The sequence below is a fragment of the Scleropages formosus genome, chromosome 1, assembly GCF_900964775.1.
Source record: "Scleropages formosus chromosome 1, fSclFor1.1, whole genome shotgun sequence".
NCBI classification, from domain to species: domain Eukaryota; kingdom Metazoa; phylum Chordata; class Actinopteri; order Osteoglossiformes; family Osteoglossidae; genus Scleropages; species Scleropages formosus.
In genome coordinates, this window is record NC_041806.1 from 30,880,857 (window position 1) to 30,898,683 (window position 17,827).

At 41.1% G+C, this 17,827-nt stretch overlaps 1 protein-coding gene across 1 annotated transcript; it reads right to left on the reverse strand.

The window, feature by feature from the left end:
* Positions 1-231: 231 nt before the first annotated feature.
* Positions 232-12,860, reverse strand: LOC108924021 (papilin-like). The gene is made up of 17 exons (XM_018735118.2): positions 12,818-12,860; positions 12,151-12,216; positions 11,652-11,763; positions 6,779-6,839; positions 6,163-6,265; positions 5,882-6,012; positions 5,507-5,630; positions 5,330-5,410; positions 4,996-5,168; positions 4,732-4,855; positions 3,927-4,053; positions 2,690-2,894; positions 2,446-2,599; positions 1,990-2,164; positions 1,182-1,266; positions 703-829; positions 232-590 (listed from the first exon to the last, which is right to left on the reverse strand). Exons 2-17 carry the CDS (start codon positions 12,209-12,211, stop codon positions 232-234), a joined length of 2,202 nt encoding a protein of 733 aa, XP_018590634.1. The 5' UTR covers positions 12,212-12,216; positions 12,818-12,860.
* Between the last annotated feature and the right edge of the window lie 4,967 nt (positions 12,861-17,827).

The following is a 17,827-nucleotide window of genomic DNA, read 5'->3' on the forward strand; positions in this document are numbered from 1 at the left end:
ATGCTGTCTTATTAGCCGACTACACTGTTGTCCTTCAAGGCTATTTAATGTTTCTTGCTTCTCACCTTGGTGTTTCCATACTGGGATAGTAAGAGTGTGTGTGTGTCTGTATGCGTGTATTCTTCTGGACGGGGGAGAACAGAGCTGTTGACTACATGCTCCTTTCAGATCCCTTTCTTTCTCATTCTGTCAGAACCAGTAGACTGTGTAAGCCCAAAACTATGTGGCAACCTACTCTTTTGTATGGTAAGCACGAGATGAATGCTTGGTGCCATAGCCGCGAGGATGGGCTACTACTTTGACCCGGTAGATTCCAGGTCTACGACCATTTGTGGTACCATGACGCACTGCAGGCACCTTCCTGGAGTCACGCTCCAAATTAGGCATAGGAAGGGTTCTTGCCCGAGTTCCAACCACACCGTGGCATTGCCTCTGGCACTCCTCTCGAGTGGGGAAGTTGTTAGAGTTGCCGTGGCAACCACCGTACCAGAAGTGGGTGCAGTGGCCTGTGGCACTGTTGTAGTAGTAGCGGGAAGCCCAGGTGCTGCATGGACCAGGACTGGATGGCAAGGAGCATTTTGCTTCATGATCTGTAAATGGCAGAACATAAGTTATTCCCCTTTCAAAAGAATGAAAAATGAAGACATCAGATCAACAGCAGTGTTGATAACGGCATCCTGCAATTAAAGTTCTCATGCTCACCATCATTGGGACGGTTATGACAGCCCTCTCCGTTGGATCCAGAGGCAAAACCCAGCTGGTCATAACAGCACCCATAGGTACTTGTGTGACATTCATCCTTGGACTCAGCCTGGGACGTAGAACGAACCTAATAGTAAAATGAAAAATAAGAGAAAACACATGTACATTGAACAGGACTGACATACAGTTTCTTAGTAGGTTTCGGACACCAAGACGTTGTCTGGAAATAATGACAATGCATATAATACTTACAGTCTGATCTGTTTGTTTATATTTAGTGAAATGGAAAAATCCAAAAAAAAGTCATAATTCATCATTTTGTGTTAAATTTACCGCAAGAATCTGAGTATATCAGTAAATACACGCTAGGTGTAAGTAAAGACAATGGAAATACTTTTCATTCATTAAGACAAGAAGAAAGAGGTCCTCATAATGCAAAGGCGGTACAAGGAGGACCGTGGCATTGGAGTGACCCTTACTGTAGAAGTGTAAACATTGTCATCCTGACATCCCTCTCTATTGGGACCGTGAGCAGCAGTCACACCATCACGGCAGCATCCGTACCTGCCCAACACCGAAACACAGAAATCAGAACATCTTAGAACTGAAACTAAACCTGAACAATGAAAAATTCTCCATTAAAAACAAAGACATATTTCCAGATGATAACATGAGGGATAGACAGCATAAGTACAATGTTAGATCCCTGGCACAGATTTACCAACCTGGTTTGTACTTTATTCACCTGTACACTTTGTACACTTAGCTTTCAGCAAAAGGGCTCCTGTATAACAGAAATCCGCTACAATGGCTTATGAAAAGGTATATCTTTTATCATACAACGTGCTTATGATTCAGTACGACGGCATTTTTCCAGGTAATTTTATTTCCACAACAGCTTGAAAAAGAGTCGATATAAGAACGTCAGTCACCTTTTCACTCTTGTTATTTCAGTCAGTGGCAGGTTTTTAAAAGGAACTGTCACAAAGGGAATCTTTCTAATGGAGTTATTTTATGGAACAAATTAACCTTACTATGTGAGGAATGGATTAATATTCTTTCTTTTTACACTAATGTGAACACTCCTGTATATATCAGTGGACATTATATATAAGTGATACTTTACATTAGCTGAAAGGTAATGATGGTAAACAGCTTACATTGAATGCAAATTTTTTTGGAACTGTAATTGCTGTGAAAAAGTACAGAAACTCGATAACTATGTGGAACACAAACTCCTATGGGAAGACGACATATCATCCTTTCCAAGCATGGTGTCTGAGATACCTGCTCTGTGCACATGTGTCCTGTGGACAGCCCTTCCCATAATGTCCCCTGGCTGCAGTGTGCCCATCAGGGCAGCAGCCGTACTGGGACTGGCCACAGTGCGGGCCATGGATGGTGCCGTAGGGGTCGTACACCGTGCTGACGGAGGACGTCTCCGTACGATCTGGCCTGTAGACTGAGAGGACCACAGTGTCGCATGGCACACAGGTCTAGGGACAGAGTTCTACACAGAGAGGACCATGATTCTCATGCAACACAGGGAGGAAGTGTGGGCTCACACTGTAAGCAACACAGAGAGAAGATATGAACAATAGCTGAGAAAATACAGACAGTTCTTGAGCCAGAGATGGCGGCACCTACTTAGTTCACGTATGTTCAGACACAGCAGATTGATAAATACAAGGCAGGCAAGGGATAGTGAACCTAATGTAAGTCAATGAGAAAATGATGAGCTACCCATCAAGCGGCTGTCGGGGCACTCTTCTCTCTGGCAGGTTTGAACGTGGTGTGGGCGAGGCTGGGAGCTACAGGTGTAGTCTGGGACTCGGGCTCCACCCACTGTGCAGAACACCTCCCGTGTCTGCTCCCCTGTCCCACAGGTTACTGAGCACTGAGAGACAGGGCGCAGGACATAGAAGAAAAACAGGTTGTTTTCCTATTCCGAAGCATCATCTTCGGACACCCGATCCGTTACACTGACCTCTCCGAAGCTGGAGTATCGGTATTCGGCACACGGCTGCATGGTGCAGGCCTGCTGGCTAGGTGGGCGTACAGCATACACGGCACACACGGATTCCTCCAACACGCGTCGTCCCGCCCTGTCATGGGATACGCACTGCAAGCTGCGGGTCTGGACCCCCTCGCCACACGAGACCGAGCAGGTGCTCCATGCCCCAGTCTCGAATCTGGAACAACATTGGTAATACCCAGGAATAGAGATCAGGGTTAAAAGACTCGATTCTGCTCTGTTGGTTCAAAATTCCCCAGTGACTCCGCGCACCTGTTGACCACCATGACCGTATGGGATCCTCACCTCTTCATTGTTAAATCAACATAACATCAATGGTCAGCTTGACCATCTGTAGAACATTCAAGATATTTGCAACCACTGCCCCTAATTTTAGCACAAGTCTATTACAAAATAGATTCTACAAAAGAAATTTTTTTCAGTTCAAGCTGTATGAGCAACACAGGGAGCTAAGTGTTCTTTCTCTGGTACCAATGAACCTCATGATGACTGTTTCCAGTGCTGTTTTTGTGCTGTAGCATTGTACAAACCATAGCGGACAAGTATATTCACTCACGTGTATGAGCGAGTGCATTCGCGTAGGTTGCATGTGTGGTTACCTGGCTAGGTGAGCACACAGGTGCTCTGGGTTGGTTGTTAGGCTTGGTTTGTTGGCTTGGTTTTGCTGGTGGTATGGGTTGATGGTTCTGAGTTGATGTGTTAGATTTGGTCTGTTTGGTTTGATGGTTAGTTTTTGTGTTGGTGGGAGTAGGCTTGGTTGGTTTCTGTTGGTGGTTCTGACTTGGTCTGTAGATTTGGCTTTGTTGGGTGTTGTTTGGTGGTTGGTTATTGTTAATGGGTTGTCTGGATGGCTGGTTTGTTGGGTTAGGCTTGCTTTAGGTATTTTGTTGGTGGGTGTGGTTTGGTGTTTTGTATTGGTGGGTTAGGCTTGGTTTGGTTATTTGTTGGTGGGTTAGATCTGGTTTGTTGGTTTGGTTTGTGTTGGCGGGATTAGCTTTGGTTTGGTGGGTGGGTTAGGTCAGTTAAGCATCTTGGTTTCAGGGTATGAAGATGTATGTTGGTTATGCTGGGTGTTGTTCTCTGTGGTTTCGGGTTGGTGGCTGAACTGGGTCCTTGTGTATAGCCGTTGAAAAATACGCACGAGGTATAACATCTTTTCCTGTGTATCTTGAATGAATGAATGACTCACGTGTATGAGCGAGTGCACTCGCGTAGGCTGCATGTGCGGTTGCTCTGAGGCCTGGCTAGGTGAGCGCACAGGTGCTCTGGAATAGCCTCGTGGTTGCTTGTGCAGAACACTCGGCGGGACTGGTATCCTGGTGGGAAGGACCAGAGGTCAAGGTTTAAATGGTACTTTCGCAGTTTTTGACAAGCAGCACGTTAATTACACTGTCAAGCCCTGCAGATTTAGATTTTCTTTCCACACTGATATTCCAAACTCTGAGTACAATACTTTCCTCCTGTCTACTAAAATGGAACAAGGAGCTTGGAAGAACAGTGTCATTGTTGGGCATCTGGGCACAGATGTGAGCAAAATTAAGAATAATAGTCATTATGAATGGAAAATTGCTAGTTTCATGAGTGCCACTATACCTGTCCATGTTTACATTTGTTTGTTTTGTTGACTCTTTTCTGCAAAGCAACTTGTAATGTTAGTCTACCTACAACTATTTATCCCGTTGTACAGCTGGATAATTTTACCGGAGCAATTTAGGGTAAGCACCTTGCTCAAGGGTACTGCAGCTGGAGGTTAAATTCAAATTGGCAACCTTCAGATGCAAAGGTAGTAGCACTAACCACTACACTACTTGCTGCCTACATGTAATACACCAATATAAACTTTCAAAAATTTGGAAAAGGTGAAAATAAATAAATTATTCCAACTATTCAAAAGTTGTGAAAATTTCTCAAAGACTGAGCGGTGAAAATTAATTGCATCTGCCTCATATTGAGAAGAAAGGGGAATGTTTGTGTGGAAGTGGAGGGAGCATCACCTGTTCCACAGTCACTGCTGCAGTCTGTCCATGGTCCATAGCTCCACATGTAAACCACCTGCTGCCCTCCTTGGGGAAGGTAGTACTCGTACTCTATGCCATGGTTGCTCTCCTGAGTAATCAGCTAAGGGAGGAAAAGATGGGTTTCAAATCACTGCATAAAATCAAACCACTGGATGAACTGAAGGCATGAGACACTGTAGTGTATAATGATAGAACACTATTTCAGTGTTTTTATTTGTTTCTCTCTGGCTGTGTTCTAACCTCAATGACCAGCTGCTCTGTCGTGGGCCCCCGTGCAATAATAGTTTCAGGGACCATGTCACTCTCTGCTCGGCGCTTGTAGTACAACATGGTGCCAGCAGCAGGGATTGCTCGTGTAAAGTCAATGAGCCCGTGTCCATTCAGATAGTACGCACCATGTGAGTTCTTGATGGCTGGAACATCAGTAAGAACAGCAGCATGAAACATAAGTAGACCTAAATATGGGCACCCTGTTACCTATCACCAGAGTTAAAATGGCAAAGGCAGTAATGAGTCTATCAAAAGTACAGAAAATATTCTTTTATATATATATCTTCCCCCTCTGAGCACTTACCCAAATAGTTGCGTGAAGCAACCATTTCTCGGATACGGATGGTAGTGGCACCTACTGGGATGGTGACTATCTGATGGTAGCCTGGAGTGATAAGGAGCCCTCAGTTACAGGTTCATCGCAGTCACATCCTTCGGGAATGTGCTAAAGTACCGCTGGACTCTAAACACTCATACACACCATTGGGAAGGTCACGTGTGGAGAAGGTGTTCCGGACAAGGAAGCAGGACTGTCCATCGCCCCCACACTGTAGGCACGGGTCCTCCTGTTTAGAGGACTCCAGCACATTGTCGCAGCCCAACATCTGCAATGGAGAGAAGTGACATTTATGTGAGCCGGAAATGGCTCACATGGGCATTTCATAACATAAAGTGACATGTACAGTCAGACCCATTCTGAATCAGTAAAAGCAGCAACACTCCTCCCTAGGTATGGATGAGGATGGATTGACACCTAAAATGTGGTCCACAGCACTGAAGTTTCATCCCATTTCTCCTTTATCTGTGCAAAGGCAGTGCGGTCCGAGAGTTAAACTTGTGCAGACCTCAAACATACCTTACAGACCCCCTCTACACAAATGTCCCTACTGCCTGGGTAGCAAGGGGTGCCGTCCACCACTGCAGGGCGATGCCGGTAGAAGAAGGTGCCTCCTTTGGGGATGCAGTTCAGCTCACAAGGGTTCACCGCTTCAGAGAAAGACACAGACCATTTTTAGAGTTAGAGCCCATCCACTGTGAGGTATTAAGTAATGATGTCATCCACAGAAATGCCCCATCTCATCACAGCCCTCACTTTGATTCCTCTCAGCACTTTACAATAATGTCCCTGCATCATACCTCCATAGTATGGCAGCCACGTGTGGAGCCTCCCTTCAAACTTCACTCCATCGAATTGTGAACACTGCTGCTCCCGGAAATCCCTGGATCCTGGTGAACATTCCTTCATAGGACACAGCAAGGATGCAGTTGAGAACAGTTCTATACAGGGAACCAAAATTGGCACAAAACTAATAAAAAGTTTTATATACTAGGGGTGCAAAAATTCACAAGGTATTTGAGTGACCAAAATCTTAGCAATATTACTCAGTGCAGTTATGTCCAAATACTGGGGGCACACAGTAAAGCATATTTAACACTGTGTCTTTCAACGTCTATGTTTTATGTATGTGTGACAGTATATATTACTGTCAAATATTACTGAAATTTTCAAAAAAATGCAAAAGCATAGCTTTGTCGTTATTTTATTTGCCCTGTCAATATAATAAACATACAAACTATAAGCCTCACCGATTTTATACACCGTGAGTATGCATGCTAGCATTCAGTCACTTTCGTCTGCCAATCGGTTCAATAGACATCCTGTAAGCAGGTGGTTCCAGAATACAAATGTACAGCACAATGTGTGTGTTTCTATTTACATCTTGTACAAGTGCGATAGAGTGTGTGTTTGTACCTGGGTGTTGCAGGAACGGTAGGCTTTAGCTGGTCCTACACAGTTGCCTCTTCCACCTGTCCTGCCAGTCCAGAGAGTAGATCTGTGAGATCCCGAGCCCTGTCTTTCACCTTATCGCCTACTGGAAACCTTGTACAGTTACAGCTTTAAAAGTTCACAGTAAGTTACATGCTGTATGCCAAAATATACATGCCAAAGCAACTTTATAACACTTACTCATATCTGTGTCAATATGGTTTCACCCTCCAATAAACTTTGGTTGACTGAGTACACAGTAAGATATATTTAAATGTGGTAAACATAAATATTACTACGCTTTTTATGAATACTTGGATGCCTTTATAAAAGAAATATTGATAACGTTCAATTTCTGCATCAAATTTTGATGTGATTGCAGGTGGCAATACAATCATGAATATCTAAATTAATCACTTAAATTGTGGCAGGAAAATTTGCACGAGGAATGTTTGCTTGTTTGCCTACAACAATAAATGAATAATGATTATAAAATGATATGATCCAGAAGTCTCACAACAGATGATTACTTGGATTATATTCCAGTCATAAGTACAGAGCTGCTTGAAAGTTTGTGAACCCTAAAGGGATGGTCATTATTCTTCTGTAAAACAAAGTAAATTTATAAAATCTAAATCACAGTCTTTGTATTTTTTTGTAAGATGTATGTCACTTTTGAGAAAAGTATCTGCGAGATGAATAAATGTAAAGGTAGATGTATATCCTTAAATCTTAAGTTTAATTTATAAAATGAATAAATGATAATGATTTACACACCAGATTCTACTTACCTGCTTTGCTTAACCAATGCAATGTGGGGTTCACTTATTTTTGCACCTGCACTACTTCTGTGCTTCTACTACACGCATGATTTCCTCTAAAGCAACGTATGGGGGAGGCGTGGTGGTGCAGTGGCGCAGCAGATTTGGCTGGGGCCTGCTGTTTGGGGTTAGGGGTTCGGGGTTTGAGTCCTGCTTGGAGTGCCCTGCAATGGACTGGCGTCCTGCCCTGGGTGTGTCCCTCCCCCCCAGCCTTGTGCCCTGTGTTGTCGGGTTAGGCTCCGGCTTGCCGCGACCCCGCTTAGGACAAGCAGTTGTAGACATTGTGTGTGTGTGTGTATGTGTGTGTGTGTGTGTGTGTGTGTGTGTGTGCAACATGTGGAATTGGTGATTACACACCTATTATGTCAGATGAGAAAGACTGCTTCTCATGAAGTGACCATTTTGTGGTAAAACTACTGCACTCAAGGGGTTCACATACTTTCAAGCAGCACTCTGCATATGTTCTTAGTGTCCTGGATTATATTGATACTTTTACCTATTTTTGCCATATTTGACCATATCTTCGATTCATTTAATACTGATTCTGTTCACTGTCAGCAGCACCAGCCCTTGTTTTGACATTTTATGCTATACAGCGATATCTTGACTGACCAAACATATTCTGCTTCATGATTATCCGGTCCGGTGAAACAGGGAACACCCTCAACGTGACATCCACATGTTCAACGTAATTATGGACAAAAGTCTTGGGAAATGTTGGACAAGGAGCAACAGTAGAGCAGAATTCCCAGAGCCTCCAGGAATGAAGTGGATTCTATTGACCACAAGCCAGTGACAACTTTAAACACATCCTTTTTTTGTACCATAATGTCAATCTCCAGCCCAAGAGGAAACCAAGAAAAGACATAAAACATCGTCAAATCAGAGACCAAAGTGGGCTGAAGAAAAATTATTGTTACATATATTTATATGTGCATTAACACATGTAAACAGAATAATAATCATTATCTTCCCATGACATAAAAACTCATAAGTTATATAACCTATAACTGGGCAGCAGGTAAGGCAATGGTTAGAGCTCTTGCACTCAGTGAACCCAGTTTTAAATCCTACCTCCTGCTGTGGTCATAGTATTCACCCTGCTTCAATAAAAGTTACCTAGTGGTATAAATGGGTATATAATTTTACGTATCTTAACAGCAAAGTTCCTTTGGAGAAATATATCACCTGCATAAATAAATTAAAATAAATTATCAGTTAGCATCTAATAATCTGCACTAGTCTTTCTTGAAAAAATTAGGAGGCTACATGGAAATGACTACTGTTACTGTTCAGCTGAGATTTATTTCTGAAACCCTAATAAAAGCTGTGTCTCCAACAGATGATTATACCGTGGTTCAGCAGAGTATGAGATGAGAAGGGAGCTTTTATAATTTCTGGAATAAAGTGCAGTTTGAAGCAGTGGCTTTTGCAACTCAGATAAGCATCTTAAAAGATTAGGAACAAAAAACCCTAGTAATGTGATTCATCAGTTAACTCATTTTACAAAAAAGTGATATCTTCTAAACAGCAGTTAATGCCAGATGACATTTTTCTTTATTTAAGAACAGCAGTAGAGTAGGGTCATAGTTGGTCATAGCTGCTGTATTTCTTAATTACATTCTATACCGACCTGCATTAGGTTACACCCTTACTCGTTTCTTTCTTACTTTTTACATATGTAAACAGATTGTACAATCTGGTACATTTAAACTTATAAAACTGAACATGTCACTGCACGTGTTTTTAATTTTGTAGTTTGTTGTTGTAAATCTGCTGTCATTGTCTAGTTTGTGTTATTAATATTTTAGCATTGTATTAGCAATATTAGTATTATAGCCATTGCAGTAGAATTTATAACTGTACATATGCAGTAGAATTTATATATGTATGTCCTTTTGTGGGAATGACAATCAAGTTAACTTTAAACCAGAGTTGATCCCAGAAGCACTGGCCACAAGGCTGAGGGGATACACCCTGGACAAAACAGCAGTCTTATTGCAGTGTAGCCACACACACACACAATTTAGCAGCACCAGTTCATCTGAACTGCATGTCTTTGGACTGTGGGAGGAAACCAGAGCATCCGGAGGAAACCCACACAGACACAGGGCGAACGTGCAAACTCTGCGCAAACTGAACGGGGATCAAACCAATATTCCTACACATCACCCACATCTTGTGATGGAGCAGCACTACTCGCTGCAGCACTTTGCCGCTCACCATTTGCATCATTTGTTCTGTTCAAATATCCTGCTGTAGAAACGGATAAAATTCGCCTAAAATCTGAAAGGTTTGCTCGGTGAAAAATATAACAGTATTCACGCAGCCTGACAACAGTGACTTTAGCAGAACACTCCTACATTTATTCATTCAGCTGACACTTTTCTCCGAAGCAACTTACAACGTTAAGGTTACAATTATATACCCATTTATACTGCTGGGTAATTTTACTGGAGCAATTCAGGGTAAGTACCTTACTCAAGGGCACTAAAATCAGAGGTGAGGCTCAAACCTGCAACCTTTGGGTAAAAAAGGCAGTCGCTCTAACCACTACATTACCAGCTCTCTTCTTGAGGTGTGCTGCCCATCCTCTAAAATCCTTGTAGTGTCTCCTTCTCATCCCCACACAGGGACTCCGCAGCACTAACCTCAACACTTTCTACAGCCATAAAATAAATGAACTCGAAAAACTTGCCCATGTAACACTGTGCGGCATTCCTGCACGACTCTTTGGCAAAACTCATCCTGTGTCATGTTTCGCCTATGATTCACCCTAGGAGCTAAACCACCTTCCAAGTGATATCTTCTTTTCATGCTTTTAGCAAGACACGCTCAATTATACGCCGCAGCTCAGAACAGCACAAGCCACAATGCCTCATGAGGAACAACACATCGTCATGTTTGTGATGCACAAAAAAAGTCAGGTTTGGCCTCTACTTGCCTAAATTACTCTTCCAAAGCCTTCGCTCTAAAGCCTAGACTCTGCAGTTTAGATCATGACTCATACAACAGCTCTATTACTGAGGAGCCCACATCTGCTGCCCTCTGCTTCTTGATATTCATAAAGGCGTCACTGGCAGTCTGACAGGGAACTGGGAAACAGACATGAAACTTCTGCATAGTCATTATTGGCATCCTAGACCAAGAGCCCTGGAGGGTGTTTTTGTTTTCTCATTAAACAGAATACAGTGCCGTAACATCTTAACAGCTAAGCTAGAACTTTCCATCTGTGGACTGGTAAGAGGGCAAGGGTGGTGCAGTGTTCTGGAGCCTATCCCTAGCCTGGGGGGATTCATCAGCCTATGCAGGGCCACACACTCACTCTCCCATTGACATCCTAAGGGCATTTTAGCATCTCCTATTCACCTGTACTGCATGTCTTTGGAGTGTGGGAAGAAACCAGAGCACCTAGGGGAAACCCTCGCAGGCACGGCGAGAACATGCAAACTCCACACAAGCTGAGTCGGTTTTGAACGGGCACCGTCAGGTGGCAGCACATGTGAGTAATCAGTATTTTAAGACATTAATTGAATGCATCTAGAATGGACCAGTGTTAGGGTTCTGAAAAATGTACACTAAGATATATATCATGAGAAAATATGGTTTTAATTTAGATATAAAAAATGTTTGCAAAGAAACAGCTACAGTTGCACAAATGCTGTCATACTTTAGGGAGGGATATATTACTGTTGGATCGATTAGGTTTTCACACTTTCTTAAATAAGAGAAAAATGTTATAATTCAACTTTACATTCTGACTGACAAAGATTTTGTTTGCATAATAGGGCATTCCCGCACAATTTCCATTTGGCGTTTAATGCAAAATAAAACTGACAAGTGAAGAAGTCAGATGTCATACATTTACACATTAACAGGCTTGTGCCTAAATTAGCCATTGGAAATAACTCATTCGAGGAACTGGTGGAGGTGTGTTGGGAGTGAAGAGAATAGTCATTCCCATGTTAGGAAAAGAAAGGCAACATTTAACATGCAGTACGCAGTGTGATAATGTGACATGATCGGGGGATGTGTACCTCTGTGAGACACATCGACGGGTTCTGACGGCCACCCCAGTGCCACAGCTGCGGCTGCAGGAACCCCAGGGCTCCCAGGCCTCATAATAGTCTCTCCGTGGTGGTGTGCCCTCTGGTGCCTGGAGCAGAAAGCCACAGCAACGTGCTGCTTCAATTTGTTTTCACGCAGATGTACCCCTCGACATTCCATGGCTTACCTTTATGTATGTCTGTGTGTATTTGAGTTTGTGTGTGTGTCTATGTATAAGACTGTTTCTCGTACAGGACTCTAGTCTGTCATATATCTCTGTATAAGACTGTTTCTCTTATAAGACTTTGGTCAATTATATATCTGTATAAGACTAGTTCACTTATAGGACTCGAGTCTGTCATATATCTCTGTATAAGACTGTTTCTCTTATGGGACTCTGGTCTGTTCTATATCTCTGTATGACTTTTCTATATAGAATTCTGGTCTGCTATATATTTCTGTATATATAACATAGAACTGGTGTTCGACTCACAAAAAGAGCTGGATCAAGGAACAGCTGCAGAAGAGCAAGAAGCAGAAGGATCTTCATTCTCTCTGAAACATACATTCAGGAGTTAGCCATTGTGTGCAATAAAACAAATGCAAGCTTTTCTTCATATATTAAATAAATGATCTTTCAACCATTTTCATCGCCTATGTAGGAAGAACCATCAACTTCATAAATCTGCAGGCCTAAAATGTGCTGAATAAATTGTCATGTCTCACATGATCTTCAAGCTTGCAACACTGTTGAAAGTGATTAGCTAATGAGAGGAATACTGTTCAGTAGCGTTTATAATAGTTTTTGATCTCAGCAGTATCTTATGAAATTTTCCCTCACTGGTAATAACTATATACGTTAACTGGTAATAACTATATACGATAACTTCCAAGAAAGGTTGCTTCTAAAATAAAAAAAAAATACCTGGCTGAAACACCATCATTAAAATTGCTGGATATGTGGAATGAAATCATGAATTTATTTAATGATTCATAAAGTATATACGGATAATGCATATATGTATTAATTGTATGTGTGTATATATACATATTATATATATATATTATATATATATATATAATATATATATATATACACACACACATAGTATATATAGACCTTTGAGTAGTTAGTATGAAGTAGAAATTGTATTACCAATTATTGTTGGTCCTGGATGCTCACTGACGTCCCAGTCCGCAGTCGAGTCTGGTTCTGTTTCACCTGTCAGGCTCTCCGAACTCATTTGTTCTTAACTTCAGGAGACATCGGGTGTCATGTATCTGTTAACTCTTTCTGTTCACACCCATCCCTTTGCAGAAAAATTAACAGCGAAAAACTCATTTCTGGAACTAGCAATTTGGACAAATTTTAATGAATACCCTATGATAGGTAAATTAAATTTCATATAATTAGCTTACTCAGGATTTATAAATGAAATGTTTGACCAGTGGGGTTATTACAAATGCATCATGCTGTCCAATAAATTTAAAATTGCAGTCTATAAAAATGAGTAAGGTTAAAGTTGAAGATCTGTATACATTATGGCAAAACATCTACAGTGCAGGCCTGAAATTTTCAAATTATTCTACTGAAATTATTCTAAATATGATCATTCTATTAAATATTGTAAATATATTATTACTTTTATTATCTTACTAGAACATGTAGTGTTGCATATTCATACAATCCACTTGTTTGAATTGGAAGCCCCAACATTTTTATCTAGTTGCATTTAAAATGTCTTACTTTGTTTGACAGGAATGATTGTTTTGTTTTGGGGGTGCGGTGGCGCAGTGGGTTGGACCACAGTCCTGCTCTCCGGTGGGTCTGGGGTTCGAGTCCCGCTTGGGGTGCCTTGTGATGGACTGGCGTCCCGTCCTGGGTGTGTCCCCTCCCCCTCCAGCCTTACGCCCTGAGTTGCTGGGTTAGGCTCCGGTTCCCCGTGACCCCATATGGGACAAGCGGTTCTGAAAATGTGTGTGTGTGTGTGTGTGTGTGTGTGTGTGTGTGTGTGTGTGATTGTTTTGTTTTTTTTTTTTTCCCCCAAACAGCACCACAGTAGTTGTTTGAATTGTTATGTTAGTGTTTATTTCTAAAGTTTAATTCTGCTGAAAGGTATCTGGTCACTAATGTCTATTCATAGGTCTTTGAGGTTCATTGTATATTTAGTTTTTTATAGAGTGCATCAATACATTTGTTAACGTCTGATAATACAGCAGATATACCAAAAATAAAATCAGAAATGTGCATCTGGTCTTTTCAAACTGAGAAATAGTTAAATAGTAGTTAGAGAAGTGGAATTAAAAATAATAATACTTTTTAAAAAACTGCTAATTCTAAGAATCAGAGGTTTGGCTTTTCGTTTAAATATTTAATGTGCTGCTTTTCTGTAAGTGTTGGGGAGATTGTAAACTATGATGCGGTGTTGTTAGGGTGTGTCAAGCTAAATTAACCATTTTACAGCAGAAAGAGTTCTATGGTTAAACCCTGTGACTTTACTAAAAAAAGCTTGTAGATAAATTATAGAGTGCTAGCTTTATGAGTGCAATTGATTTTTTTGCAGACCACAGAGGCATCATTTTCTCTGATTAGTACTTTCTTGTCTTGAGTGGCATGCTTTGTATGAAAGTCGGCATAATTATTGTTGGTCTGTTAAAATACACATCACACTTTTTGATATGTGAAAAATTATTTATGATTCTTTGTATAAGAGTTTGTACAGTGCAGTTGGTAACATAATGTTTGGAGCTGCTGCCTTTGGATCCAAGGACTGCAAATTCAAATCCCACTTCCAGCTGTGGTAGCCTTGAGCAAGGTACTTACCCTGAATTGCTCCAGTAAAATTATCCAGCTATATAAATGGGTAAAAAATTGTTGATAGCTTAACATTATAATTTGCTTTTGAGAAAGTGTCACATAAATGCAAATCTATAATTTTCATTACATATACAGGTAAAAAATAAGCAACTTGAATAACTTGAAAATAGCAAGCATCAAACTCCTCATACTAGTAACTAACACGTTGAATCAGGAAGTGTATAGAAACACAACATGCAATTTTAAGGACAATACTTAAAAACTGCAATATATTTAATATTACAGTATTGAGGTATGGTCATGATGGACATTGGATTTCAAGTTGAATTCGTAGACATGGCTCGTTCAATAACCAGAAACAGTATAGCCCTGATTGACTCCTACATTCATCTATCTCGTGTCAAAGGTCTGAGAACAGCAACAGAGAACAGCGTTAAAGATGTTCCCCGTTACAGTGATAATACGGACTGAAAAATGTTCAGTCTATGGAGAAACAATGTAAAGCAGGCCGATTTTTCCCATTTGCTGGGATACAGTGGAGAAGCCTCCGCCGACCACAGGTACAACCCATGGAAGAAATTAAGCAATGAAACATCAAGCAATTTCCCCATCCTTCAAGCTACCATACAGCAACAATGCCATTATTACCTGTAAACTAACTTAGAAGTCCTATTTAATCTAGAATGTCCAGGAGAGGTTGGGAGGCACTGGCACTTGGACCCCCAGAGGTTTTTTTTTCCTCCCTTAACTTTCAGTTGGGAGTTTTTTGTTCCTTTTCTCTGTGGCCAGTAGGCATACTTACAGCTTTATAAAAGCATTGATAATGTATTATGCCAGTCTGTAGTCAACTGTCTTCTTTGTTTCTTTATTTGATGTATTTGTTTCTTTGCTCTATTCCGGTGTTCAAGCGCTCTGTGTCACTGCATGAAAAGAGCGCTCTATAAAAATAAATTGAATTAAACCTTTGTGATTTTGCTTTTAGACCTTTCGTGCGTGGGACCACCAAGTGGGCAGAGGTGGAGGAGCGTAGAAATGTGGATGGGGTGTAGTTATATTTGTTATAATTATCCCCTTTAGATAACCAGCCAAGTTGCGGTCAACCGGGGTGGGGGGGGGACACACCCTAGACCGGACTCCAGTCCACCGCAGGGCACCCCAAGGAGGGCTCGAGCCCCAGACCCGCCACACAGCAGGCACCACACCCCCCCCTCCCCCCCGCCCTTTGAATAACCTGTATCTTTATATAATTATAAAGTTATAATTGATCAGTTACAATTTAACTTGCAAACAGATATCGGTACATGTCATGTTTGCAGTTTGGTAGTTATCTCTCCATGAGGAAAACACTGGATAAGTGCAAGTTATCTTTAGCCATCCAGCAGTTTCTCAGCTTTTTGTGTACCCACTTACTGTACATAATCATATACCAATGAAGTGCCCTAAATTTGGACACATACTTTATTATGTGGCCATGTGGTTTTCCAGCCTAGCATGCGTCACAAGGTCCACAGAGTTCATCTCAGCAAACTCATCTCAGAAAACGATAAGGCAGCACAAAACAGTAGTAGAGAGAGTCTCCTCTCCATGACTTTAATAATTACTAAAAACGTGTGATTTGTACGTGATTCTACCCCGACCTGAAATCACTTTAGCGACATCGTTAAAGCTTTCAAACAACTCAAAATTTGCTGAGGTTTTGTTTTTCCAGTCAACTTAAAGGTGTCTCCAGGAAGGAAAGATCCACCTGTTTGACCCACTGCTTTCCAGTTTATCTGAAGGACTGAGACAGAGGAAAACTTCTTTTTGTTCTGTTCTTATATAGCTTTTTTTTAGTTCCCGTGTTTCACCACATTTTTCATCTTGCAGCAATTTCTTATTAATATTATTTGTCGGTGGTGCAGCAGGTTTGGCCAGGTCCCGCTCTACGGCAGGTCTGGGGTTCAAGTCCCGCTTGGGGTGCCTTGCGACGGGTTTTGTTTTTGTTTGCCTTTTAATCCTCTGTTTGCTTATCTCCTCTGTCTCTTTCTATCATTCTTTTTTTCTTTCTCTCATTCATTTCTTACTCTTTCTCTGTTTTTTGCTTCACTGGGTCACATGTTCCAGGTGTCTCACAACAGGGCAGACTGTACTTAGGTGTCTATTTAAAGTAAACCTGAGTTTCCATTTAAAATTAACATTATGGGGTGCTAATATAATTATAGGTTGGAAGTTCCTATTATGCTGAAATATACTAAATGTAAATCCAGTCTGTTCACAATTTCATTGACATCTGTAACTGAAGTCTTGTTAGTTTTATTTATTTATTCTTAGTAACTCACTAGTATTTTGTAGTTTATGCTATACTAGTTTATGTTTTGTAATCTATAATTATAGCTCTCTTTATACCTAGAGGATGTTAGCGAAGAATTGTTCCTAATGAAACTTGATCTGAGCGACAATTCATGGGTTTGTACTTCCTTGGACAGTCGAGTTAGATAATGGCTATTTATCACTTCTATGAAATATTGTTATTTGATATCCTTGATTTGTGTTTGCAGTTCCAATTTTACTCTGTATTGTTACCACATTCTGTATTTTGCATTGACCCAGTACTGACCCCAGGCTATTTTTCCCTGGAGAAATAATGGATCATATTGTGGATATGGACCAGTGTAACAGTTAAATTATTGAAAATCATGCAAACTCTTTCAGCTCTTCATATTTGTCTGAGAGTGTCTTGGACTCTGTTTGGTTTGGCCAAACTGTATAAATCTATAAATTTTGTGCAGGTACCAGTACCAAACATTGGTGTCTGGACTGTATTTAGGAAACAAGCTCTGTTTGGTTTCTAACCGTAACTCCAGAGAAACAGAGTGCCATGGTGACACAGGTGCCTCGAAGCTCCTGCGCTGAGGATTTAGATGTGTTTGAATCTGGATCAGGCTTTGCATTTGTATTTTCTCTCCGTGTTCGTATAGGTTTCTTCTAGGTGCTCCAATTTCCTGCCACAGTCCAAAAATGTGTTTCTCTGGAGAGGTGGTGTCCCTAAATCATCCTTTGCATGTGTATGTATGGGTGAATCAGTGTGTGGTGACTGCACTCTAATGGACTGGCATCCCCTCCAGGGCATACCATGCCTCTCTCCACATGCTCACTGGGGTAGGCTCCAGACCAAGGTGGCCCAGCACTGGATAAGTATTCATAGATAATGAATGTCTGAAGTCTGAACTTTTATTTAATTTGATTTTTAATTTTGTTGCTTTATGTTGCTGTTGTAAGATTATAACCCATTTATCTTTCTTCTTTATTGTAAAGCGCTTTGTGAATCTGCTTTTCAAACGCACTAGATAAAGTAAAAGTTTTCATTAT